Consider the following 22698-nt stretch of genomic DNA (forward strand, 5'->3'; position numbering starts at 1 on the left):
ATTATTTTCTATTTTTATGGGTTTTTTCTTTTGTTTCCCTGTAGTGATAATGAAGCTTTCCCTGCTTTTTAAAATATATATTCAGCTCAGAAATTTATTACAAATAAAATATAAATATAAAATAAATTAGTAATTATAAAAAGTCTAGCCACCATATAAATCAAGAAATAAAACATTGCTATATTCAAAGAAATTCTTTCATAAGTGATTGAAGAATCATAATCCCTTGCTGTCTTTCATAATAGTCTTTTATGTAGATCTTTGCTTTGCTACTTATTCATCCTAAGCAACATAGTTTAGTTTTACCCATTTTTGTGCTTCATATAAATATAATCATATTATATGAATTTTTTGTCTTCTTTAGACACACTACCATGATTGTCTTACCAGTTTCATCTCCATTATTGTATATAGTCCTAATTCATTCTCTTGTAATCCCATTATATTGCTGTAAATTATCAAGGATCCCAAAAAGATTTTGTGTTTTGTATCTATATTTACCATATTAGAAATTAAAATTGAGGGCTGGGGTTGTGGCTCAGTGGTAGAGTGCTTGCCTAATACATGTGAGGCACTGGGTTCAAGCCTCAGCAGCACACAAAGAAATAAATAAAATAAAGTTTAAAATTTTCCTTTGAAAAATAAGAAATTAAAATTGAGAGCCAAGCGAGTCAGCACATACCTGTAATTCTAAAGACTCCAGAGTCTAAAGCAGGAGGATCACCAGTTCAGGTCCAATTTGGGCAACTTAGTGAAACACTGTCTCAAAATAAATAAAAAGGGCTAGGGTTGTATCTCAGTGATAATGTGCCTCTGGATTTAATCTCCAGTATTGCAAAGAGAAATTAAAATTGAGGATTTAAAAATATTAATCCATTTTCAAATAATAATAAAATTTCATGACATGTAACATAAGCATTTTTTTTTTTTATTGCACTGGGGATTTGACCCAGGAGTGCTCAACCCCTGAGCTAAATTCCAGTCCTTTTTCTTTTCAATTTTTATGTAGAGACGGGATCTTGCTAAGTTGCCCAAGATGGCCCGAACTTGTGATCCTCCTGCCTCAGCCTCTCAAGTCACTGGGATTACAGGTATACACAACTGTGCTGAGCTACATAAGTGTTTTTTTATGAAAAATAACTTCTTACAAATATAGTAAGGAGTGGTATTGTTTTATATTCTTTGCAGACCTCTGTAATGCTAGGCTTAATAGAAGACATATGGTTTCTCTAGCCATTTTTACATTTAGTCTATTGCAATGTTATTTTGGCAACAAATATTGTCAGTTGTTTACTTCCAAGTGGCATCTCACTTGATTCATGTAAAAAAAAAAAGTCTGCCAAATACTGAAGTTTAAATAACCATAATTTGTCTATCATTTGTTCTTTCTTTCTTTCTTTCCTTCCTCTTCTTTCTTTCTTTTCTTTCTTTCTTTCTTTCTTTCTTTCTTTCTTTCTTTCTTTCTTTCTTTCTTTCTTTCTTTCTTTCTTCTAATTAGGTATATATGACAGCAGAATGCATTTCGATTCATTGTACACCAGTGGAGCACAAATTTTCATTTCTCTGGTTGTACACCTCATTTGTTCTTTAAAGTAAGAATGATGATTCATGAAAAGAGTGGCTAGTTCATCTTGCAACACAAACCATCACACAAATGTCCTTACTTCAGAACAATCTTAGTACATCATTGCAGCAGAAGTGCTTTATGCATTCTTCTTGTTTCATCTAACCAAATATTAAAAAGATGTATATCCAACCATTAAACTCTAATAAAAAATATGTATATTCAAAGTTTAAGCAAATATATTCTTAAGCAGAATTTCTTTCTTTCTTTTTTAATTTCAACTATAAATGGGAAGCACTGAAGAATATCATGACTTTGGTCTTTAGTGACAGTGCCTCATTTGCACTAAGGCCCCAGAAGTTTTTATTTACCATTACTTTTACATCATCAGTACAAATGTCAACACACTACCAAAGGCAAATCATGTTTTTAAGATGCTTAGTGTAGCCTTTTTGGTTATTCTCGATGAGAAAGTTGGTACTAATTACTGGCCTATTATTAATTGAAGTCTGTTAGATTATTTCTACCTCTATTTTAGGTGAGTTGCTTTTAACAGTGTGTATTATGAATTTTTCTTGTTTCCTTTTGTCCTGGTTGACAATTTATGCTTTTTAATTATAGAATTTAGTTATTTATATTACTGATTACTTGCTAATCTATTTTAGTCAGTTGTTTTTTTTTGTTTGTTTGTTTGTTTTGCCACTGTCATCAAAAACGCTAAAAGAACAATTTTAGAAGAGGAAAAGTTTATTTGGGCTAGGGTTTTAGCGTTCTCAATCCAGCTCCATTGTTTAGGGACCAAGGTAAGGAGGAACATCATGATAGGATTGTGTGGTAGAAGAAGGCAGCTCAGGACATGACATCAGGAAGCACAGAGAGCTCCCCTCAACAGGGACAAAACGCATAACCCAAAGTGATATACCCAATGACCTGCCACTTCCAGCCACACCCTACCAACCTACCATGGCCACCCAATGAATTAATCCAGTTAATTCATTCAACTGGATTAATGTACTGATTAGGTTGAGGCTCTTATAACCCAATCATTTTACCTCTCAACTTTCTTGTATTATCTCACACATGAGATTTTGGAAAACACCTCATATCTAAACGATAACAGGCCAGGAACAATGGCATACTCCTGTAATACTAGCTAGTTGGGAGGCTGAGGCAGGAGAATCACAAGTTTGAGGTTAGCCTCAGCACTTTAGCGAGACCATAAGTAACTTAGTGAGACCCTATCTCAAAATAAAAAACAAAGAGCTGAGGGTGTGGCTCAGAGGTTAAGTGCCCGTGGGTTCAATCCTCAGTACCAAATAAATAAATAAATAAAATTATAATACAATTATAGTTTCTAATATGCGATTTTTTTCATTTTCTTCCTTTTTTTAATCAACAGAAGTTTATTTTTAGTTTTTTTCTTTATTCAAGTTAAGAAGACATTCACTATAATTTGATTTTTTGAGGAGGGTGTATTCTTGAAATTTTAGTAAGTATGCTTAAAATAATAAAATCTTAGCTTAGACAGCATTATTTATTTTCTTCTTCAAAAATAGAACATTAAGGGCTGGGGATGTGGCTCAAGCGGTAGCGCGCTCGCCTGGCATGCGTGCGGCCCGGGTTCGATCCTCAGCACCACATACAAACAAAGATGTTGTGTCCGCCGAGAACTAAAAAAATAAATATTAAAAAATTCTCAAAAAAAAAAAAAAAAAAATAGAACATTAAATTGCTTTAATAGTTTTTATTCTCACCTAGCATGAATACTTAGAATTGTTGTAAAGTGTGTTTTTCCCCTAATACCACAATTTAGACTTTAAAAAAAAATATGCCATCAATGTATATTTTGGATTACCTACATGTTTGCCATTCTCCCCCCACCCGCCCCCAGTACCAGGGATTGAACCTAGGGCCACTTAACCACTAAGCCACATACTCAGCCTATTTATCTTTTATTTTGAGACAGGGTTTCACTAAGTTACTCAGGACTTTGTTAAATTGCTGAGACTGCCTTTAAATTTGTGATCCTCTCACCTTGGCCTTCTGGGATTATAGGCATGTGCCACCGAACCCAACATGTTTACCATTCTTTACTCCCTAGTTCCTTCTTTAATCTTACTCCTTCCTAAATCTCATAACTTATATCTACAAAGTATATCCTCAAGTAAGAGTCTTTTGGTGAATTAAAGAAAAACAGGCTGTGAGTGTAGTGCAACGGTAGAGCATATGCCTAGCATGCACAAGGACCTGGTTTGATCCCAGCATCACCCCCAAATAATAAATAAATAACCGTCTCTGAAAATATCCTTATTTTGACCTTGTTTTAAAAAATAATTTCTCTGAATATATTTTCTAAGTTGACATTTACTTATTCTCAGCAAAAGATGATATCATTTCATCGTCTTCTGGCTTCTCTTACTGAAATTGAAAGGAAAACCCTGAATCTAATTATTTTCCTTTCTTAGGTAATCTGTTTTCTTTTTGACTGCTTTTAAATCTTCTTTGCCTTTATTTTTCTACAGTTTTGCTACAGTTTATCTCTCTGATTTGTTTTTTTTTAAGCATTGAAAATATGAGGACTGTTTTCTTCCATTTTATTTTTCACTTCATTAATTCTATCTGTATATAATCTGATTTTAAATTTAGTACTGATTTTTTCATGCCTAAATATTATATTTGGTTTTTTTTCTATTAGACCTAATAATCTTGGTAGTCTACTTTTCCTAAATAATCCTTTCAAATCTAGGTTCATACTAAACTTATAAAGCTAACTTCGCATTCTCTCTCTTTTTAAATATATGACAGTGCAGAATGCATTACAATTCTTATTACATAATAGAGCACAATTTTTCCTATCTCTGGTTGTATACATAGTATATTCACACCAATTCATGTCTTCATACCTATATATCTAATCATTTCAGTATCTGAAACCTGGTTCCATTGTTTGTTTATTCTGCTGTGTCTCATATATGGTAGCTTTTGTTCTTTAACATTTAGTAATTTTGTGTTGTAAGGATATATTTGTGGAGGTATCTTTGTGAGGATTTTTTAAGTTGTTAAAGGTGTGTACTTTCAAAGAGAATTGTGCCTGTTGTTTTTCCCCATGACACACCTGGGAGACATGATAGCCCCACACAACTTTAAGTTGCAATTGTCAGATTGCTGTTTTTAGGTCCACAGTTGTCGCAATGCCACAAAATGTATAGTTTTCTTTCATTTGTGTGTGTGTATGCATGTGTGTGTGCGCGTGTGTTTAAATATCATTGATAGTAAAGACAGTTTACTGTCTGCTTCTGAGTTGTTATTTTTTTCTTTAGTTGACCTACTATCTGAGTATCATCTTTCTCAGATCTTAACAGTTATGTAGGGTATTTGTCTGGTCAACTTTGGGAAGCCATTATTCTGCTTACCACAGTGATACGTTGCCATCTCTAAATGAATCTTTCTTACTAATTTCCTCTTTTCCCTTATTTTCCTCCCTCCTTTCTTCCCTTTCTTCCTTCCTTTCTTGCCTGCCTACCTTCCTTTCTATCATAGATAGCATTTGATGACTTGAATAGGATCCTCCTTTGACTCAGCTAAAAAGGCATAAAGAAATCTTGACCAAAACTGCAAATTTAAGGGAGTTTTACCAATAACAGTCTCAGAACTCAAGCAGAAAATGTATCACACTTACAGGGTACAGTACATTCAGGACATCATATTGCCTGTGCCATCCATTTTATAAATTATTCTGAACTATATGTGTGTCTTTTTTTTCCTTTTAAATGAAAGTCTACACTAACATGACCCTCTGATAAAGGAGCCAAAGGTTAGATCAAAGATAGTGAGAAGACTTCTGGAAGTCTTTGCAAATTGCTCTCTATTTACATCGCAAAGCATCATAGTTATCTATTTCATAATCATCACGGTGCTCAGTTACATTTGGACATTTTCCCTTCATTTTTTCTCTTAGTCTATTTATATATATTTTGGTTGCATATTTTTACTTTGTGTTTCTTGCTATTAAATTCCAGTTTTATTTTCATTGCTACTTTAACCTTATTTTAAATATACTATTATATTTTCCTCATGTTACAGTTTTCTATTAGTTTTGCATATTCTGAAATATACTTAATTTCATTACCCAAGTTATCAATTAAAATATTAAGTACTACCTCCAGAATAAGCAAATATTTAGGCATTAATGAATATGCCTAACAAATTACAGTGATTCATTAGCTTTTTTTTCTGCAGCAATAGTTGCTACAAGTATATTGTCCCTGCCCTCAGAGCCTTTATAATTTGAAAGATGGTGTACGATAAAACAAAAACAAATATATCCAGTTATAGCAATTCAGTTATATTCTAGCATAATTTAGTCTCTGGAGTGAAGTGATGAGTATAAAGCTTTCTGTAGGAGGAGACTTATTGAGCTGTTATATTCTAAACATCTTTTTGATTTTAAAAACTTGCATATTATCCTGGTAAATATACATTTTTAAAATATGAAGAGTAAAAAAATATTTATATTTTCTTTATCTCCTAATTTTTTGAATATTTGTGTGTGTGTGTATGTGTGTGTGTGTGCATGTGTGTGTTGGTGACTAGTATTTGGCAATATGGAAAAGATGTGAGTTTACAAAAGGAATCATTTCTATTATTCTAATAATAGTGTACAGTAAGCCTTATTTTCTATTTTGATAGGTTTTACAATCCTGTTTTAAAAATCTTCTATTAACCTTCTAAGTTACAATTAAAAATGCATTTCATATTCAAAATATGTCTTAATATTTGAGAGAAAGAATTTAATCTATTGAGGTTATTTCAAACCTACATAAAAGAAAATGAACCATGTTAGTTCAATGTTTTGCTAATTTTACCTGTTTAGTTTGTAACTACTTAGTTAATGCTTATTTAGTTAGAAAAGGTAGTGATGGGCAGATTTTCTCTCATGTTGCCACAGTTATTACTTATGGTAACACTTATGTCTGTGTTAACATTTTATTGACATTTTATTAAATTGTGAGTAGTAGGCAGCTAATTAAAATTAAGACGATCTTTGAAATAATTCCTACACAACACTATAGTACTGCACTACAGTTTTATTAATGGTACCCACTTTTATTTTTATCTATCTATCTATTTATTTATTTTGAGACAGTCTTTTGCTGTCTTTCCCAGGCTAGCCTGGAACTCCTGGGCTCAAGGGATCCTTCTGCCACACCCTCCAAAGTATCTAGTACTGCAGCTGTGTGCCACCATGCCCTGCTGACTCTAGACTTTTAAAAATTAAGACCAAAAAAATAAGTAAAGTTCTCACATGTCTCACCTAAGTACAATATGGTGCATTTTCTTCTGTCAATAGCCAAAAAATTGCCTCACCTGAGAACCATGTAATCTTCCCTGATACATCCTGATTTTTTAAAAAATGTTTATTTTTTAGTTTTTTAGGTGGACACAATATCTTTATTTTTTTTATTTATTTATTTTTTATGTGGTGTTGAGGATTGAACCCAGCGCCCTGCACATGCCAGGCGAGTGCCCTACCGCTTGAGCCACATCCCCAGCTCCCATCCTGATTTTAATTATTTTTTGTTTAGAGATTCAAGTTCGGCTTGCAGTCCAGCATTTTCATAGGAAGATTATAATACTTTTTAATCTTGGTATCTTCTTACTAACCAGTACTGCGTTAAAAGCTAGTGTTTGATCCTTGTAATAAAGATTAGAAAGTGCCTTATCCATTCAAAATAGACATACGTACAAAATTGCTGAGTGGTTTTGAGGCAGTCAACTTAAACAGGTATATTTCTTTTTAACAAGCCTTGAATTAATTTAAACTTTGTTTCTCCAAAGTATATGGATAAGATTATTTTCCTTTTGGTACATTGATAAGATAATGTATGAGAGCCAAAAATAATTTTTAAATTAAGTATAATATAATAGGTCACTACAAACTTACCAAAATCTTCTACATATGAATTTATTTCATACCAGGTTATGAATAAAAATTTTTTTGGTGGGGGGATTGAACCCAGGTATATTCTGCCACTGAGCTAGATTCCCAGCCTTTTTATAATTTTTGATTTAGAGATGGGGTCTTGCTAAGTCACTGAGGCTGTCCTTGAACTTGGATTCCTCCTGCCTCAGCTTCCAAAATAGTGGGGTTACAGGGTGAATAGTATTTTTGTATTTTCTTAGAAGTTTTTCATGTCTCAGTAGAAGGGCAAAGGGAGGGATTGGAGAAATTGACTCTTTTTGACAAAACCACATTGAACTTAGAAACAGCAGCTATATACCAGTACACCTTTGAAAGCACTATGAGTTTACCAGCAGTGTAATTTAATACTGTTGTATGCAGCAGAAAACAAAAAAGGTAAGCTAATGTGTTTTCTTTTAAGGTCAGTTAGAAAGACTTAGAGTGTATAATTGTCATTCTTTGTAACTATTCTTTAGATTTCAGTTGTGCTTTTTAAAATTTCTATAGGTACTGAAAACAGATACTGAGGAACTTGTCTCCAGAAGCTATTGGGATACACTGAGACGTAACACAAGCCAAGCATTGTTTTCAGATCTCGCAGAGGTATAATTAAACCTCAACAAGGTCCTTGTACTGTTTGTCATTTTGTTAAATCTAGTCTTCATTTTGTTTTAGAGTCACAGGATGAAACAACAAATGTACAATTTTTTTTATTCAGTAAAGTAATAATTACTACATGTAAACTGTATTTGAATGTCAGCTGTGCTGACAAGGGCTGCAAGACAACCTACAGTTGTCTGTGTTAAATGAATTTCCTTCTTGTTAAAACATGACTTGCCAACTTAATTAAAAGGAAACAGTGTGTGGTCAGAACAGACAATAAAGAAAGAAAGGAATAATTTACTTTGCATTATTTAAGATTGCCAGTGCATGGTGAAAATAAAAAACAAATTGCGCCTCCACCAGGCATTCTGGCCTCAATCCTCAAAACATGGCAGTGGGCTAGCTGCAGCACATTGTCACCAAAAGTGATTTCCTGTCTGATTTCCTGTGCTGCTTCCTGTCCTTCCAGCAAAATGTTCACTGTGCAGGTGGTGGTAGGGGTGGGGGTGGGGGTCAGATCTGCTTCTATCCGGAGTAGATCTGCTTGGGGACGTGGGCTATGCAGATCATGAGGTGGTAGGGAAGGCCAGAGCAATGTTCCTCGCCAAGCAGGCTTGGCCATGCATCTGTGCCTAGGGTGAAAGTGACCTTCTCACTCTGGGACCCTGGGAATGGACACAGGGTGACCCCAGCACCTGGCAGCCAGTCTTCCTGTGACCCTCCTGACAACAGTGATGCCACTTGCTTTCTATGTAGTTGAGACAGGGCGTAAGTTATTGTTTGCATTAAAAAATCGTGTTCCCTGTGTACATTTTTTAAAAAAGGAAATGTCTCAGAATTGTGTGAGGATAAAACTGTTTGAAAAATCAAAAGAAAAACAGACTGACCCTATTTTAGTTTTATTATCATTTTTTAATTTAGTCTTGACACGTACCTTACTGCTGCACATAGGGTAGGCTGCTTCTACCACACCCCACTTTTGTTAAGCCACAGTCAATAGAGATTTTAATTTTAAAGGATGGGCTGTGTCTTAAAGATTAAATACTGTCTTATGTTCACTATTAAGAATTTTTACACTTAAAACTCAAGGTGTTTTAAGTAAATATTTTGTAAAAGCACTTTTTTAGAGTACATTAGGATTGTAGCTCAGCAGTGGAGCCCTTTGCTAGCATGTACAAGGCAGGCCCTGGGTTGGATCCCCAAGCTGCAAAAACAAACAAAAATCTATCATCTTACTGGAAAGGACTTCTTGGCAAATACTGAGATTTGTTTTTCATTACCTTTTTCTCTTTAAAAGTTTTCTTCTCATTTCTTTTTCTAAACTTTAAATTTGACTTTTAAAAATTACTCCTAAAAATTATAGAGAAGGAAACTGCAATCATCAATTGTAATGCTTTTTTTTTTTTTTTTTGACATGGAATCTCACCAATTCCTGGGCTCAAAGGATCCTCCTGCCTCAGCCTCACAAGTAGCTGGCATGGCAGGGGTGTGCCACTGTGCCTGGCTTAGTTGTGATTTGTGTTATATTCCATTATCCATCTTTATAGTATTACTCAATTTGGCATCCAGGGATGGATGCCAAACTAGGATAATTTTGTCATTTCTGCTCAATTTTAAATCCCAAAACAAATAAATTATACATTTTTTTCCTATGCTTAATCTGTAATATATAAATATGATGTAATTATCACCATTTATTACCTCATATAATTACCTTTTAAATTTGAATCATGTTTAGGTATGAAGTGGAAGATATTCTATTCACATATATCTTAGAAATACTTTATTTTATAATCATTTAAGTAGGACAGAGTAGTTGTACTTATTTAAAAATAAGAGTAACTGGGAACACTACTCCTGTAAGTCCCTACAAGCCAAGTAACTGTGGCCAAGCTTCCAGGCTTCAAATTAATAGTCATGTCTCTATTGTCTCCTCCCATACTAGAGTGTCTACCTCCCAATTTCCAGCCTTTCTTTAATCCTATCTAACTGCTAAAATTCCGACAGATAAAATCTGCTAATTAGATTTTGAATTTAATTTAAATATTAGGAAACGTTATATCAGAAGAGCAGTCAGGTCTTGTATACTCAGAGGATGATGATTTGTGTGAGAGTATTGGAAAATGTTTATGGTTCTATCAGAAGTATGCTGGCACTGGCTTTTACAATTTCCCAGAACTAATTCTATACCTCTTTCTGGCTTAACAATCTTCGATATATCTTTGGTACCCTAAAAGTGGTCTTAAACACCCTTTTTAAAGTTTTTATAAAATCATATGATGAAAATTTTCATGACACAGCTGATACTACTTTCTAACCAAAATCTCATAAATTCAGATTTCAATATAAGCATCAATATAAGCATTATCATGCAACATGCTGAATACAGAGGAAATCTAAATTTTTCTTACTTGCCTTAAACTTTACTTATTCTTACTAAGTTTTTTTTCAAGAGAGAGAGAGAGAATTTTTTAATATTTATTTTTTAGTTTTTGGTGGACACATCTTTTTATTTTTTTATTTTTATGTGGTGCTGAGGATCGAATCCAGCGCCCCATGCATGCCAGGAGAGCGTGCTACCGCTTGAACCACATCCCCAGCCCAATTCTTACTAAGTTTTAATAAATTATTTAAAAACAAAATTAAAGCAAAAGATTTCCTTCAGCCCTTAGATACAACTTATCACACTATAATAAATGAAAAGATGTTGAAAGGCTATCTACAGTTCCTTATTTTAATAGTTGAATCAATTTGTATTTTGTACAAATTTACTTCATTTTTTTATTTGATCACTTAAAATTATTTACTTTGTATGCTGAGAATTGAACCCAGGGTCTAATGCATGCTAAGCAAGAACTCTACCACTAACTGAACTACACCTCAGCCTAAAATAATTTTTAATCAAAACAAAATTAGATAATAGCCTTTCATGTAAATGGCCCTTTGGATTCTTTTGTGACTTTTCCTGGCTTTGTTATGAAAACACCTGAATTTATTTTATTTTAGCAATGAACATAAGAATCAAGGGGATAAAGTCTTTATTATTTGTTAAGTCTCTTGTACTTTTCATTATGTAACACTGGTAGGATACCAAGGACAATGGTGTAGTTTTCAGTGACTACAAGCAGTACTCTGTTTCACTAAATGGGGAAACAAGCTTTCCCTATTTCCATTTTCTAATTTTTTTTTCTCTAACATCAAACTGTTACTTATGCCTCTGTGGATCTGGATTATTGGATAAGTGTAACCTGAATCTAATAAGATTTTAACGCTGAAACATTTTAAGATGTGCTCTACTCAATGGGCATGAGAACTGGCCAAGTGAGGTCATTATTTCAAGCCTGTATAAAACCAAGCCATCTCATTTCAGTATGCTATGTCTTATAGTAAATGACTTATTGTAAATGACTTCACAACACCAGAGAAAGATGCTCCTTATTGAGTTCACTAGTTTTTGGTGTTTCTGGGACCTCTCATTTTTAAGCTATTTTTTTTTTTTATTTTATATAGCATGTGCTTTCAATGACAAAAAAGAAGAATGTTCCATATTCTAGTTATTTTCAATTTTTTGTTGTGTCTAATCCTTTTTGAACTTCTTGAAATATATTTATTTGGCAAAAATAAATAATAATAGCTAACATTTATTGAACATTTACAATGTGCTTGTCACAGTGGTAAAATATTTATATGTGTTATCTAGCTTTTGAACAACTTTTTAGAATATGTACTGTTACTATTCCTGAAGATAATAATGTCCTCAGGGAGATTAACTTCCCCAGGGTCACTTAAATAATGAGAAGTGTCATTATTCAGTGCCAGCCAGCTGACTCTGGAATTCATCATCTAATTTGCTCACCACACTACTGCTTATTTCTGAAATAAGCAACTTTTGGAAAAATACCTCTTCTTACTCTTTACACACTTTGTCCTTTTTTCTCCTGATCCATTTTTCTAGCTTCAAGACAAATACCCTGGTTTTTCATGCAGACTGTCTAGAACCTCCTCTCATGCTTCACTTAAGCATGCCTTCAGAGATATTTTCTTCCCCTGTTTATTTGTTTGAAGGATTATAAACTGAACAATCTAGATATATAAATTATAAAAGAGAGTCTATAGTTAACATTAGGTATCTTCCCCTCCCCAATGCTATATGGCTACCAATAAGAACATCTGTGTGATTTTTTTTTTCTTTTACATTCCTATTTTAATTTTACCCACAAACTTGTTATTATAGATAAAAAGTATCCCCATTTAACAGATAATGAAGCCGAGGATCAAAAAAGTTAATGAAACAAAATTTTTGATTCTAAATCCTGGCTTTTTTTTTTTTTTTTTTTTTTTTTTAGAGCAGTCTAGCCCTTAAAGCTACTGGTGAAATGGCACCTTTCCAGGGGAACTCAAATTGTAGTCTCCTTTACATACATAGCACTGAAAGGCTGGTTCTTCCACTCTTATTCTTCATTATTCAGAATATATTTTGTTAAGAAGATATATTTAAAAAAAATAGTATGTTGCACTTGACTACCTGCCTATATTATTTTTCTTCTACCAACAAATCAAACTGCTAACAGTCCTTCAAAGAAGTTGATAGTGTTATTAGGAAACTTCTCAGATATTCCAACTATTGAGAAGTCTTAGGACAGAGACACAGGTAATCAAAGTAGCAGAGAAATCACTATAGAAAAATAGTTTAGTGCATTAATAGAAGTACATGTTAGAAGGGAGATCAGAATGTGTGATCTCTGCTAAAAGAAAAAAAATGATTCAGGGAGAAAGGAAATAAAGATCCAACCAGTTTTAAAGGATAAAATAGCTGTGTTCATGAAAGATTGGAAAGAGGGTTGTGAGGAATCAAATACCAAATTTTATTGTGTAGAGGTGGGTGAAATGAGACTTTTTGTCAGGGACAGTAGAAAACGAGTTCTTTGTAGAGAAGTTTTTTTTTTTTTCCCTATGTCCTGTTGTGGAGTACTATCAGTATTATGGCTGAGAAGTGACACATTTCAACTGTGTATCTTTAGTGAATATCTGCAGTGATTTTTTAAAATATAGAAAATGATTTAACCTCTTATGTTTCTTACATTTCCTAGGATGCTATGTAGGAGAGTTACATTCATTTGAATTTTATGATTTTTGTACCTGAGTTTATAAAAATAGGTATGAATTAATGTCTATGTGAAGAAGGAGGGGAGGGAGGGAGGGAAGGAGGGAGGGAGGAAAAAGGGAGACCTACAATGCTTTAAAGAAGGAAATTTCTATAGCCATTGAACTTTGTAAGGAATATAACCAAGCAGTTTAAAGAAAACATGTGTTGGAACTTAGTTTACTAGGTTGTATAGAAAGGGGAAAATCCTCTAGTATTAACTTGTGAGAGATTCAAGGAAATCATGTAAACCCTTTTTTTAAACCTTTCAAAAAAAATATTTAAATTCCAAGATATATTATCACTGTAGTTTCAAAATATAATATCATCTATTTAAAATATCACTGTTATTTAATAGGTCAGTATTCTGCTTAAAAGAATGTTTTAGGAAGTTTGGAGTCATTCTCATGTCAAGTTCTGTGTCTGCAATACACTCACAAAAATTTACCTCTTTTGACCACCTTTAAAAAATGGATTTTTCAGATTAAACAGGAAAATCCAAATCAAATTACTGAAATAAAAATAGTATACTTAGATGTTTACTAAAGGATTTAAACTATCTCAGATAATTTAAAGTACATGTACCCTATAGGCATAATTTGAGATTAAAAGCTTCTTAAATATTGTCATGTCTTGAACATTTGGGGTGGGGATAAAAATCAGTTTTGTTAAAAGTTTTGTTTTTAAAATTTGAACTTCCTTTTAACTGTAATTACATTTATTAATATAGCCTACATTTCTCATTCTAATGTTCTTACCATTGCATTCTTGATATTTATATGTTGATAAAATTCTTTGAGGAATTTTATTTTATCTTTTTAATTGCAATTACCTTTTAAATTGTGATTTTTTAAAGCGTGCTGATGACATCACAAGTTTAGTATCAGATACTACACTTCTTGTACACTTTTTTGGAAAGAAAGGAAAAGCTGAGCTGAACTTTGAAGATTTTTATAGGTGAGCTTAATTTTTACTTAAAATTGTTAGAATTTTGGGCTGGGGATGTGGCTCAAGCTGTAGCGTGCTCACCTGGCATGCACGGGGCGCTGGGTTCGATCCTCAGCACCACATAAAAAAATAAAGATGTTGTGTCCACCGAAAACTAAAAAAAAAATAAATATTAAAAAATTCTCTCTCTCTCTCTCTCTCTCTCTCTCTCTCTCAAAAAAAAATTGTTAGAATGTTAATGTTATTAGAAATCATCTAGTGCAGTGATACCATTTGCTACTCTCATCTTAACTGAAGATACTCTTTATATTATCCACTTCCACTAATACCTTTATACCAGTGTTATATTGATAATTGTGACAGGAAGTTGTTGAAAGATCAAAATGTCTTCATGTCTTTATTGATTGTTATCACCTATATGTCCAGAAGTATACGCCCATGCCTTAGTCTCAATAAGCCACAGTAGTATTAAGCAATTTAAGTATCATCACCACTCTGCAAGGTGTGTTTATTATCTCCACTGTACAAATGGGGAAACTTAAGCCCTGAGAGGTTATTTGCCCCAGGTGCTACAGTCATTGAGTGATAAAACCTCTTATAACTTGTCCTCTTTTCTTTCCCATTTACCAAGAGGATTTTCATAAAGCTTTGAGTCATCATTTAATTAATTTATTTCCAAATAATTTTTTCTAGGACAGTGAACATTTGATCATTGCTTTTGATCATTTTTTATTGTACTTTATCATAGATTCATGGATAACCTTCAAACAGAAGTTCTAGAAATAGAATTCCTTTCCTACTCTAATGGAATGAATACCATCAGTGAAGAAGATTTTGCTCATATTCTTCTACGATATACAAATGTGGAAAATACATCAGTATTTTTGGAAAATGTGCGTTATAGTATACCTGAAGAAAAGGTATCTAATTCACTATTTATTTTAATATATACATTATCTTGTAATTATATAGGTCTATAAAATACCTCTTTTGTTGGTTTTCTTTCTCCTCTGTGAATCAAAGATATTTTGGATAAATTTTATCCTTCTATGTCCCAAGTGTTCTCTCCAAATTTTAAAAAATTAATTTTAAATTCCAGGTAGATACCCATATATTTGTTTTAGGTATGCTAAAAACCTTTAAAGCTATTAGAAGTTGTTTTATTCAAATTAAGAATATTATTTTTCAAGAGAATTCTGCTGACTTGTATGCTTTGACTAGTACATGAACATCACTTCAAAACAGTTTATATTGACGTCATTTATCTCACACACCATTCATTTCTATAACACCCTTAATAAAAGGTCATTTGAAGACTGCTGTTGATGAGTGAGTGATCTTATCTGCAGTTGAAGTGAGGCTTTTCAAAGAGTTTGGAAGGCATGAATGGTTAAGAATCTGAGACAACTGGTTGTCTATTTGTTTAGTAACAAATGTGTTGTCAGCACTACTGAGCAGTTGCATTATCTAGTGGTATTTGAACGCATCATTGCAACCAAATAGAACTGGTGTCACAAGTACCCTTTTAAGCATGGGATGTTTTGGACATATTGCCTCTGTTTGTGTTTATAGAAGGATCAGGTTAATCTTTCCAAGAAAAACTTGCAAATGTTTGACTTTGTTTAGAATGGATACACTGTGACAATGTTAACAATTCTCTAGGTCCCCTAAGGAATGAGAAAAAAAAAGGACTTGATGCATTTGGCCATTAGTTTACATTGCTTTTTAATCAGGGAACTTGTATCTATTAAGCTGAATTTTTCCAACTCATACATAATTCCATAAAAATAAATATTAGAAGCTGTATTACTTGAGCTACTGTAATATTGTTTAGAGCCTTGAATCTTTTTTTCTTTTAATTCTTTAATTAAATGGAAATATCAAAAAATACAGATTCTGAAGGTCAAATTTCAGGAATGACAAGTTTATAGAAACTTTTTCTACTGTTTTTACAATTAATTTTTACATCTAAAATTATATCAGAATGAAAAGTCTTATGTTACATTCAGCTTCTGAAAACTTCTCATTGATAGAAGTATCTTAAACACTACAAATCATTACATTAGAAATAAAAAATTTTGCACCAACATTAATCCAAATTTATTTCTTTTCTGTTTTACCACATTAATTCTGAAAACATCCTTGCAGGCCAGTGATATTTCTACCGCACCCTACTTACGTCTTTCTCTTACTATTTTTCTCTCCAGTGGTATTGTGGGGAGTGCTTTTGAATAGCATTTTATATGTATAAAATATTTTTATTTCCATTCATTTATCTAGCAGATATTTATTAAGTAGATGCCTATCTACTATTTATGAGTCCTTATATTAAGCACTAAGGATAAAATGACAAGATAAATAAAATTTTCTTTTATAGAAATACAGAGATAAACAAAAAAATGTTATTCAGATACTGATGTTATGAAAAAATTATGGTGAATAGAGAAGAAGGTAGATTCTTTTGTGAATTTTCTTAAGAGAACCTGTGAAGAATGACCTATGCAAAGATGTGGATAAAGAGCATTTCTGGCAGAGATAACAGCAAATAACAAAAGCCTGGGGAGGGGAAAAGCTTAGTTTGAGAAAATTACAAAAGGCATTTCCTAAAGTAAATAAGAAAGTAGTAGGTGATAAAGAGGAAGAAAAGAGACAGATGTGGGTCGGGTCTTATAAGCCAAGATAAGGAATTCATTTTATTCTAATAATGACTTTTTATATTGCTGATATATTTTATTCTAATAATGATACCAATAGTGTTAGAGTATTTAAATTCTACAGCAGAAATCATCTAAACTACCCTAGCTCCAATTTTTTTTATTGGTTGTTCAAAACATTACAAAGCTCTTGACATATCATATTTCATACATTTGATTCAAGTGGGTTATGAACTCCCATTTTTACCCCGTATACAGATTGCAGAATCACATCGGTTACACATCCACGTTTTTACATATTGCCATACTAGTGACTGTTGTATTCTGCTGTCTTTCCTATCCTCTACTATCCCCCCTCCCCTCCCCTCCCATCTTCTCTCTCTACCCCATCTACTGTAATTCATTTCTCTCCCTTGATTTTTTTCCCTTTCCCCTCACATCCTCTTATATGTAATTTTGTATAACAATGAGGGTCTCCTTCCATTTCCATGCAATTTCCCTTCTCTCTCCCTTTCCCTCCCACCTCTCATCCCTGTTAAATGTTAATCTTCTTCTCCTGCTCTTCGTCCCTACTCTGTTCTTAGTTACTCTCCTTATATCAAAGAAGACATTTGGCATTTGTTTTTTAGGGATTGGCTAGCTTCACTTAGCATAATCTGCTCTAATGCCATCCATTTCCCTGTAAATTCTATGATTTTGTCATTTTTTAATGCAGAGTAATACTCCATTGTGTATAAATGCCACATTTTTTAATCCATTCATCTATTGAAGGGCATCTAAGTTGGTTCCACAGTCTAGCTATTATGAATTGTGCTGCTATGAACATTGATGTAGCAGTATCCCTATAGTACGCTCTTTTAAGGTCTTCAGGGAATAGTCCGAGAAGGGCAATAGCTGGGTCAAATGGTGGTTCCATTCCCAGCTTTCCCAGGAATTGCCATACTGCTTTCCAAATTGGCCGCACCAATTTGCAGTCCCACCAGCAATGTACAAGTGTACCCTTTTCCCCACATCCTCGCCAGCAATTGTTGTTGTTTGACTTCATAATGGCTGCCAATCTTACTGGAGTGAGATGGTATTTTAGGGTGGTTTTGATTTGCATTTCTCTGACTGCTAGAGATGGTGAGCATTTTTTCATGTACTTGTTGATTGATTGTATATCCTCCTCTCTGTTCAGGTCCTTGGCCCATTTGTTGATTGGGTTATTTGTTTTCTTATTCCTAGCTCCAATTTTTTGTGAATAAAATCTTATTGGAATACGGTCTTGCTCATTCACTTAATGTATTATCTGTGATTGTCTACGACAGCTTTTGTACCATGATGATAAAGTTGAATAGTAACAACAGAGACTATATATAGCAGCAAAAATGAGAATATTTATTCTCATGCCTTTTACTTGAAAAGTTTGCCAACCTTGCTTTAGAGTTTATTCATTCAAGTATTTATTCAATAAGTATTGACTATCTACTTTAATATTCAGATATGATCTAATTCATGTACCACATACCATCTGATTGATGTTTCAAAAAATCATCATGGCTGCTACATAACAGGATAAATTTTAGTTGGCCTGGCTTTGAAAGAGACAAGTTAAGATGCTTTCATAGGAGTCCAGGTGCAAGATAAGTATGACTTAAACCAGGATAAAGATAGAGAAAAGGGTCAGGTATTGGATCACTGAAAACAGAACTGATAGAACTTGTTTATGGATTATACCTCAATTCGAAGTAAAAAGAGGAATCAAGAAAAGGTGAAACAATGGTACCATTTTCTGAGCTAAGTAAGACTACTATAGATTTAGGATTAGAAGAAAATCAAAAATTTTTTTAGGAACAAGTTAAGTTTGATATTCCTACTAGATATCTAAGTATGGATAATAAGCAGACAGTTGGATATGTGTGAATACAGTTTTCAGGGGTGCAATCAGGGATGCTGATTAGTAGTCATTAGATCTTAGGTCATGTTTCCAGCTAAAATTTGTCCTCAGAATTTCAACCTTTTGCCTACAGCCTACTCAGCCTGTCCACTTGGAGAGCGAATAGATATCTCAGGTTCCAAGGTTGCAAAACTTGTTCCATTTTACCACATTTCCTGTTCAATTAATGGAAACTCCTAGTTTACTTAGAAAACATTTTCACTACACATTTTCATTATACCAAAAGTAAACCCTATAACTATTAAGCTGTTTCTCCTTATCTTCTTTTCCCTCTAGCACCTGACAGCCATCACTCTCCTTTCTCTTATGAATTTGCCCATTCTAGATATTTCATAAATGGAATTATACAATATGTGATCTTTCAAATTCTTTCATATTTTTGAGATGTATCCACATTGTAGCTTGTATCAGTACTTCATTCTTCACAGTGAGTGAATACTAATCCCATTATATGTATGTGCTACAATTTAATTTTTCATTCATCCATCCACAGACATTTGGGCTCTTTTTACCCTTTGGCTATGTGAATAGTGCTGCTCAGCATATACCATTTTTCAATTCTTTTGTGTATATACCTGCAAGAGGAATTGCTGGGTGATATGTTATTTTCCATATGTTATTTTATTAATTTAGCCATCTTAGCATATGTGAAATAGTACTCCATGCTCCATGTGGTTACCTTTACTTTAATATGAGTCTTTATTTCTTCATATGGGTACAAGTTACTATCTATATCTAGTTTTCTTTCTTTTCAGCATAAAGGACTTTCTCTAGCATATATATATATATATATATATATATATATTAATTATTTTTAGACTGTATAAGTGACTTTGGGTATGGTGGCTGGCATTCCTAGTGTGGTCTGCTGGTATCAAACCTAGCAATACGTTATCTTGGCTTTTGTTCATCTAGAAATATCTTAATTTCTTTTTAATTTTGAAAGGATCGTTTTGCCAGTATAAAATTCTTGGTTGGCAAAGTTTTTCTTTCAGCATTTGAACTGTATCATTCTGCTGACTTCTGGCCTTCATGATTTTGATGAGAAGTCAGCTGTTATTCTTATTTAAGATCATTTTTACTGAGGAATCATTTCTCTCTTGCTGCCTGCAAGATATCTGTTTTTGGCTTTCATTAGCTTGATAATAATTTGTCTTGATGTGGGTCTCTTTCAATTTATTCTATTTATATATCATATATGTAGACTTAGGTCATTCATTAGATTTGAAGTTTTCAGTCATTTCTTCAAATATCTTTCTGCTCAACTCTCTCTCTATTCCATCTATGTTGGTACTCTTGATGGGCCCCCATCTGTTCACTTTTCTTCATTCTTTTTCCTTTCTTCTCAGACTGAATGATTTCAAAGTTGTCCTTCCTCAGCTTCTCTGATCCTTTCTTCTGCCTGCTTAGATCTGTTTTTGAACCTCTGTAGTGAGGTTTTCATTTCAGCTATTATGCTTTTCATCTCTTTTTGTTTGGTTCCTTTTTTTCCCCCTCCTGTGTTGCTGGGGATTGAACCCAGGGCTTTTTGCATGCGAGGCAAGCATTCCACCAACTGAGCTATATCCCCAGCCCTGTCTGGTCCCTTTTTGTAATTTTCTGTCTCTTCATTGATATTCTCATTTTGTTCATACATCATTTTGCTAAGGTTTTTTTGGTTTGATTTTGATTTGTTTTGTTTTAATTCTTTATTCATGATTTCCTTTAATTCTCTTAAGATAGTTGATTTAAAGTCTTTGTCTAGTCAGTCCAGTATCTAGGATTCCTCAGGAATAGTTTCTGCTGAAGCCATGCAACCATCCATTTCTTTAGTGACTTTTCCAAACTATTTAGTAAAGGAATATAGATCCATGTGGTATATAGGTATTAAGTTTCTGCTCTGTTATCTTAGTGGTCCGAGATTTCCATATATGTCTAGACCCAAAAGAAGAACAATAGTGCTCTCCTACTCTTTGCAACTTGGCTGTGAGACGGAGCACTCCTTGAACACTGAGCAAGACTTCTGAAAACTCTCCCTTAGCCTTCAGCTGCTGCTCCTGTAGTGCTTACAGTCCTGCCACAGACCGTAGCATAGAGTTCTCTTGTCTTTTCTGAGCATGCATCCATCCTGGGCATGTGTATTGTATGCCAGTTTCCTAGAAATATACAATGGTACAGTGGCCCTTTGAGTTTTTACTGCTCAAAGAACTATTCTTACCAGCCTCCTACTTTCCAACCTTTTGGATTTTATCTGCTATTTTTTACATCTTTCATCCCTTGATCCAGGTAGATGGGGGGAGGTGTATATGTTTAAATCTTTTGACAGATGTTCTGTTACCAGGAATGTTGCTCCAATCCAAGGGGAAGAGAGCAAAAGAAAAGTCAGTCTCTCTGTGAACCTTGAGACAGGTTCAATCACATACCACAGTATTTTAAGAATAAGGTCCATGTGCATCCCCTGATACCAGCAGACCACACTAGGAATGCCAGCCACCATACCCAAAGTCACTTATACAGTCTAAAAATAATGAATGATAATTAAACAGGTAAAAGTACCCCAACATTTTATCAGTGAATTTTATCCACCCGTTTCTTCATTAGTCATTAGTCAGCTTGCTATAAATTTGGATTGGATTACAGGGTTCAAAATATTTTTTTTTGGTTCTGTCAGTCTTTCTAGGTTTATGGTTGTTTCTATGGATGGATTGATTCTTTAAGTACCCTAGTTGGCCATTGTCCATGATGTCACTCCCCCATTTTTCTTCAATGCTTTTCACAGTTATTTCAGCCTTGTATACTTCAATCATTTTAGAGATAAAGAGTACACACATTGGATAGTCTTAGCCATTTGGGGGCACTATTATCATGACTACAGACAAAGCACATCAATCTGAACAACTAGTATAATACTAAAAATCTTTATTGAACTGTATCTTATTGCCTCAGTTTTTCCACTTATGAATTCTGCTGTTCAAGCCAAATGTACCTATAAGTATATATTTATATCCTGAGTAACATTTTTCAACAGACGTATGTAGTTTTTATCATAAAATATACACATAGCATAAAATTTCCATTTTAACCATTTTAAAGTATAAAATTGAACAGCATTAAATACTTTCACGGTATTGTGCAACCATCACTACTGTCTAGTTTCAGAACTTTTTCATCATTCCTAACAGAAACCTTACAACCATTAACAGTGATTGCCCATTCCCCTACCCCTCAGACCCTGGCAACCACTAATCTTCTTTCTGTCATGGATTTGTCTAATATAGATATTTCATTTTAATGAATCTTACCATGTGTGGCCTTTTGCATCTGACTTCTTTTACTTAGTATAACTTCTTCATGGTTCATCCCTATTGTACTAAGTATCAGCACTTTGTTCCTTCCTATTGCCAAATAATACTCAGTTTTATGAATATACTACATTTTGCTGTCTCTCAGTTGTTGAACTTTTGAGTTGTCTTTTATTTGGGCTCTTATGAACCTTGTGTATAGCCTTTTATATGAACATGTGTTTTCAGTTTTCAAAAGAATTGAGAATATATAAAGAGCTAGATCACATGGCAACTTTATGTTTTAATATTTCAGGGCAATACCAAAATGTTTTCCAAAGCAGATATACAATTTTTATAATCCCATTAGCAACATGTAAGATTTCTAATTTCTCTCCATCCTCATTACCACTTCTTACTATCTCTTTGTTTATTTAGTCATTCAAGTTGGTATGAAGTGGTGTCTTACTGTGGTTTTGATTTGCATTCCCCAGCATTTTTTCATGTTCTGTTTGTTGGCCATGTGTATATCTTTTTTGAAGAAATGTCTGTTCAAGTCCTTTGCCTGTTTTTTAAATTGGATTGTCTTCTTGTCACTGATTTGTGAGAGTTCTTTTTATATTCTGTA

The 22698-nt window shown here is 33.4% G+C and overlaps 1 protein-coding gene across 5 annotated transcripts in view; it reads left to right on the plus strand.

The window, feature by feature from the left end:
• The window catches only part of Micu3 (mitochondrial calcium uptake family member 3), a 101685-nt gene that overhangs the window by 68649 nt on the left and 10338 nt on the right, over nucleotides 1–22698 (plus strand). For 4 of the 5 annotated variants that reach the window (XM_048791816.1, XM_048791815.1, XM_048791814.1 and 1 more), the window contains 3 exons: nucleotides 8034–8129; nucleotides 14129–14229; nucleotides 14969–15140. In XM_048791816.1, the coding sequence (XP_048647773.1) occupies nucleotides 8034–8129; nucleotides 14129–14229; nucleotides 14969–15140 (369 nt within the window). The remainder of the gene's footprint in view (nucleotides 1–8033; nucleotides 8130–14128; nucleotides 14230–14968; nucleotides 15141–22698) is intronic. The other variant, XM_048791817.1, reaches the window with a different exon arrangement.

Source organism: Marmota marmota, unplaced genomic scaffold, assembly GCF_001458135.2.
Source record: "Marmota marmota marmota unplaced genomic scaffold, marMar, whole genome shotgun sequence".
Classification (NCBI taxonomy): Eukaryota; Metazoa; Chordata; class Mammalia; order Rodentia; family Sciuridae; genus Marmota; species Marmota marmota.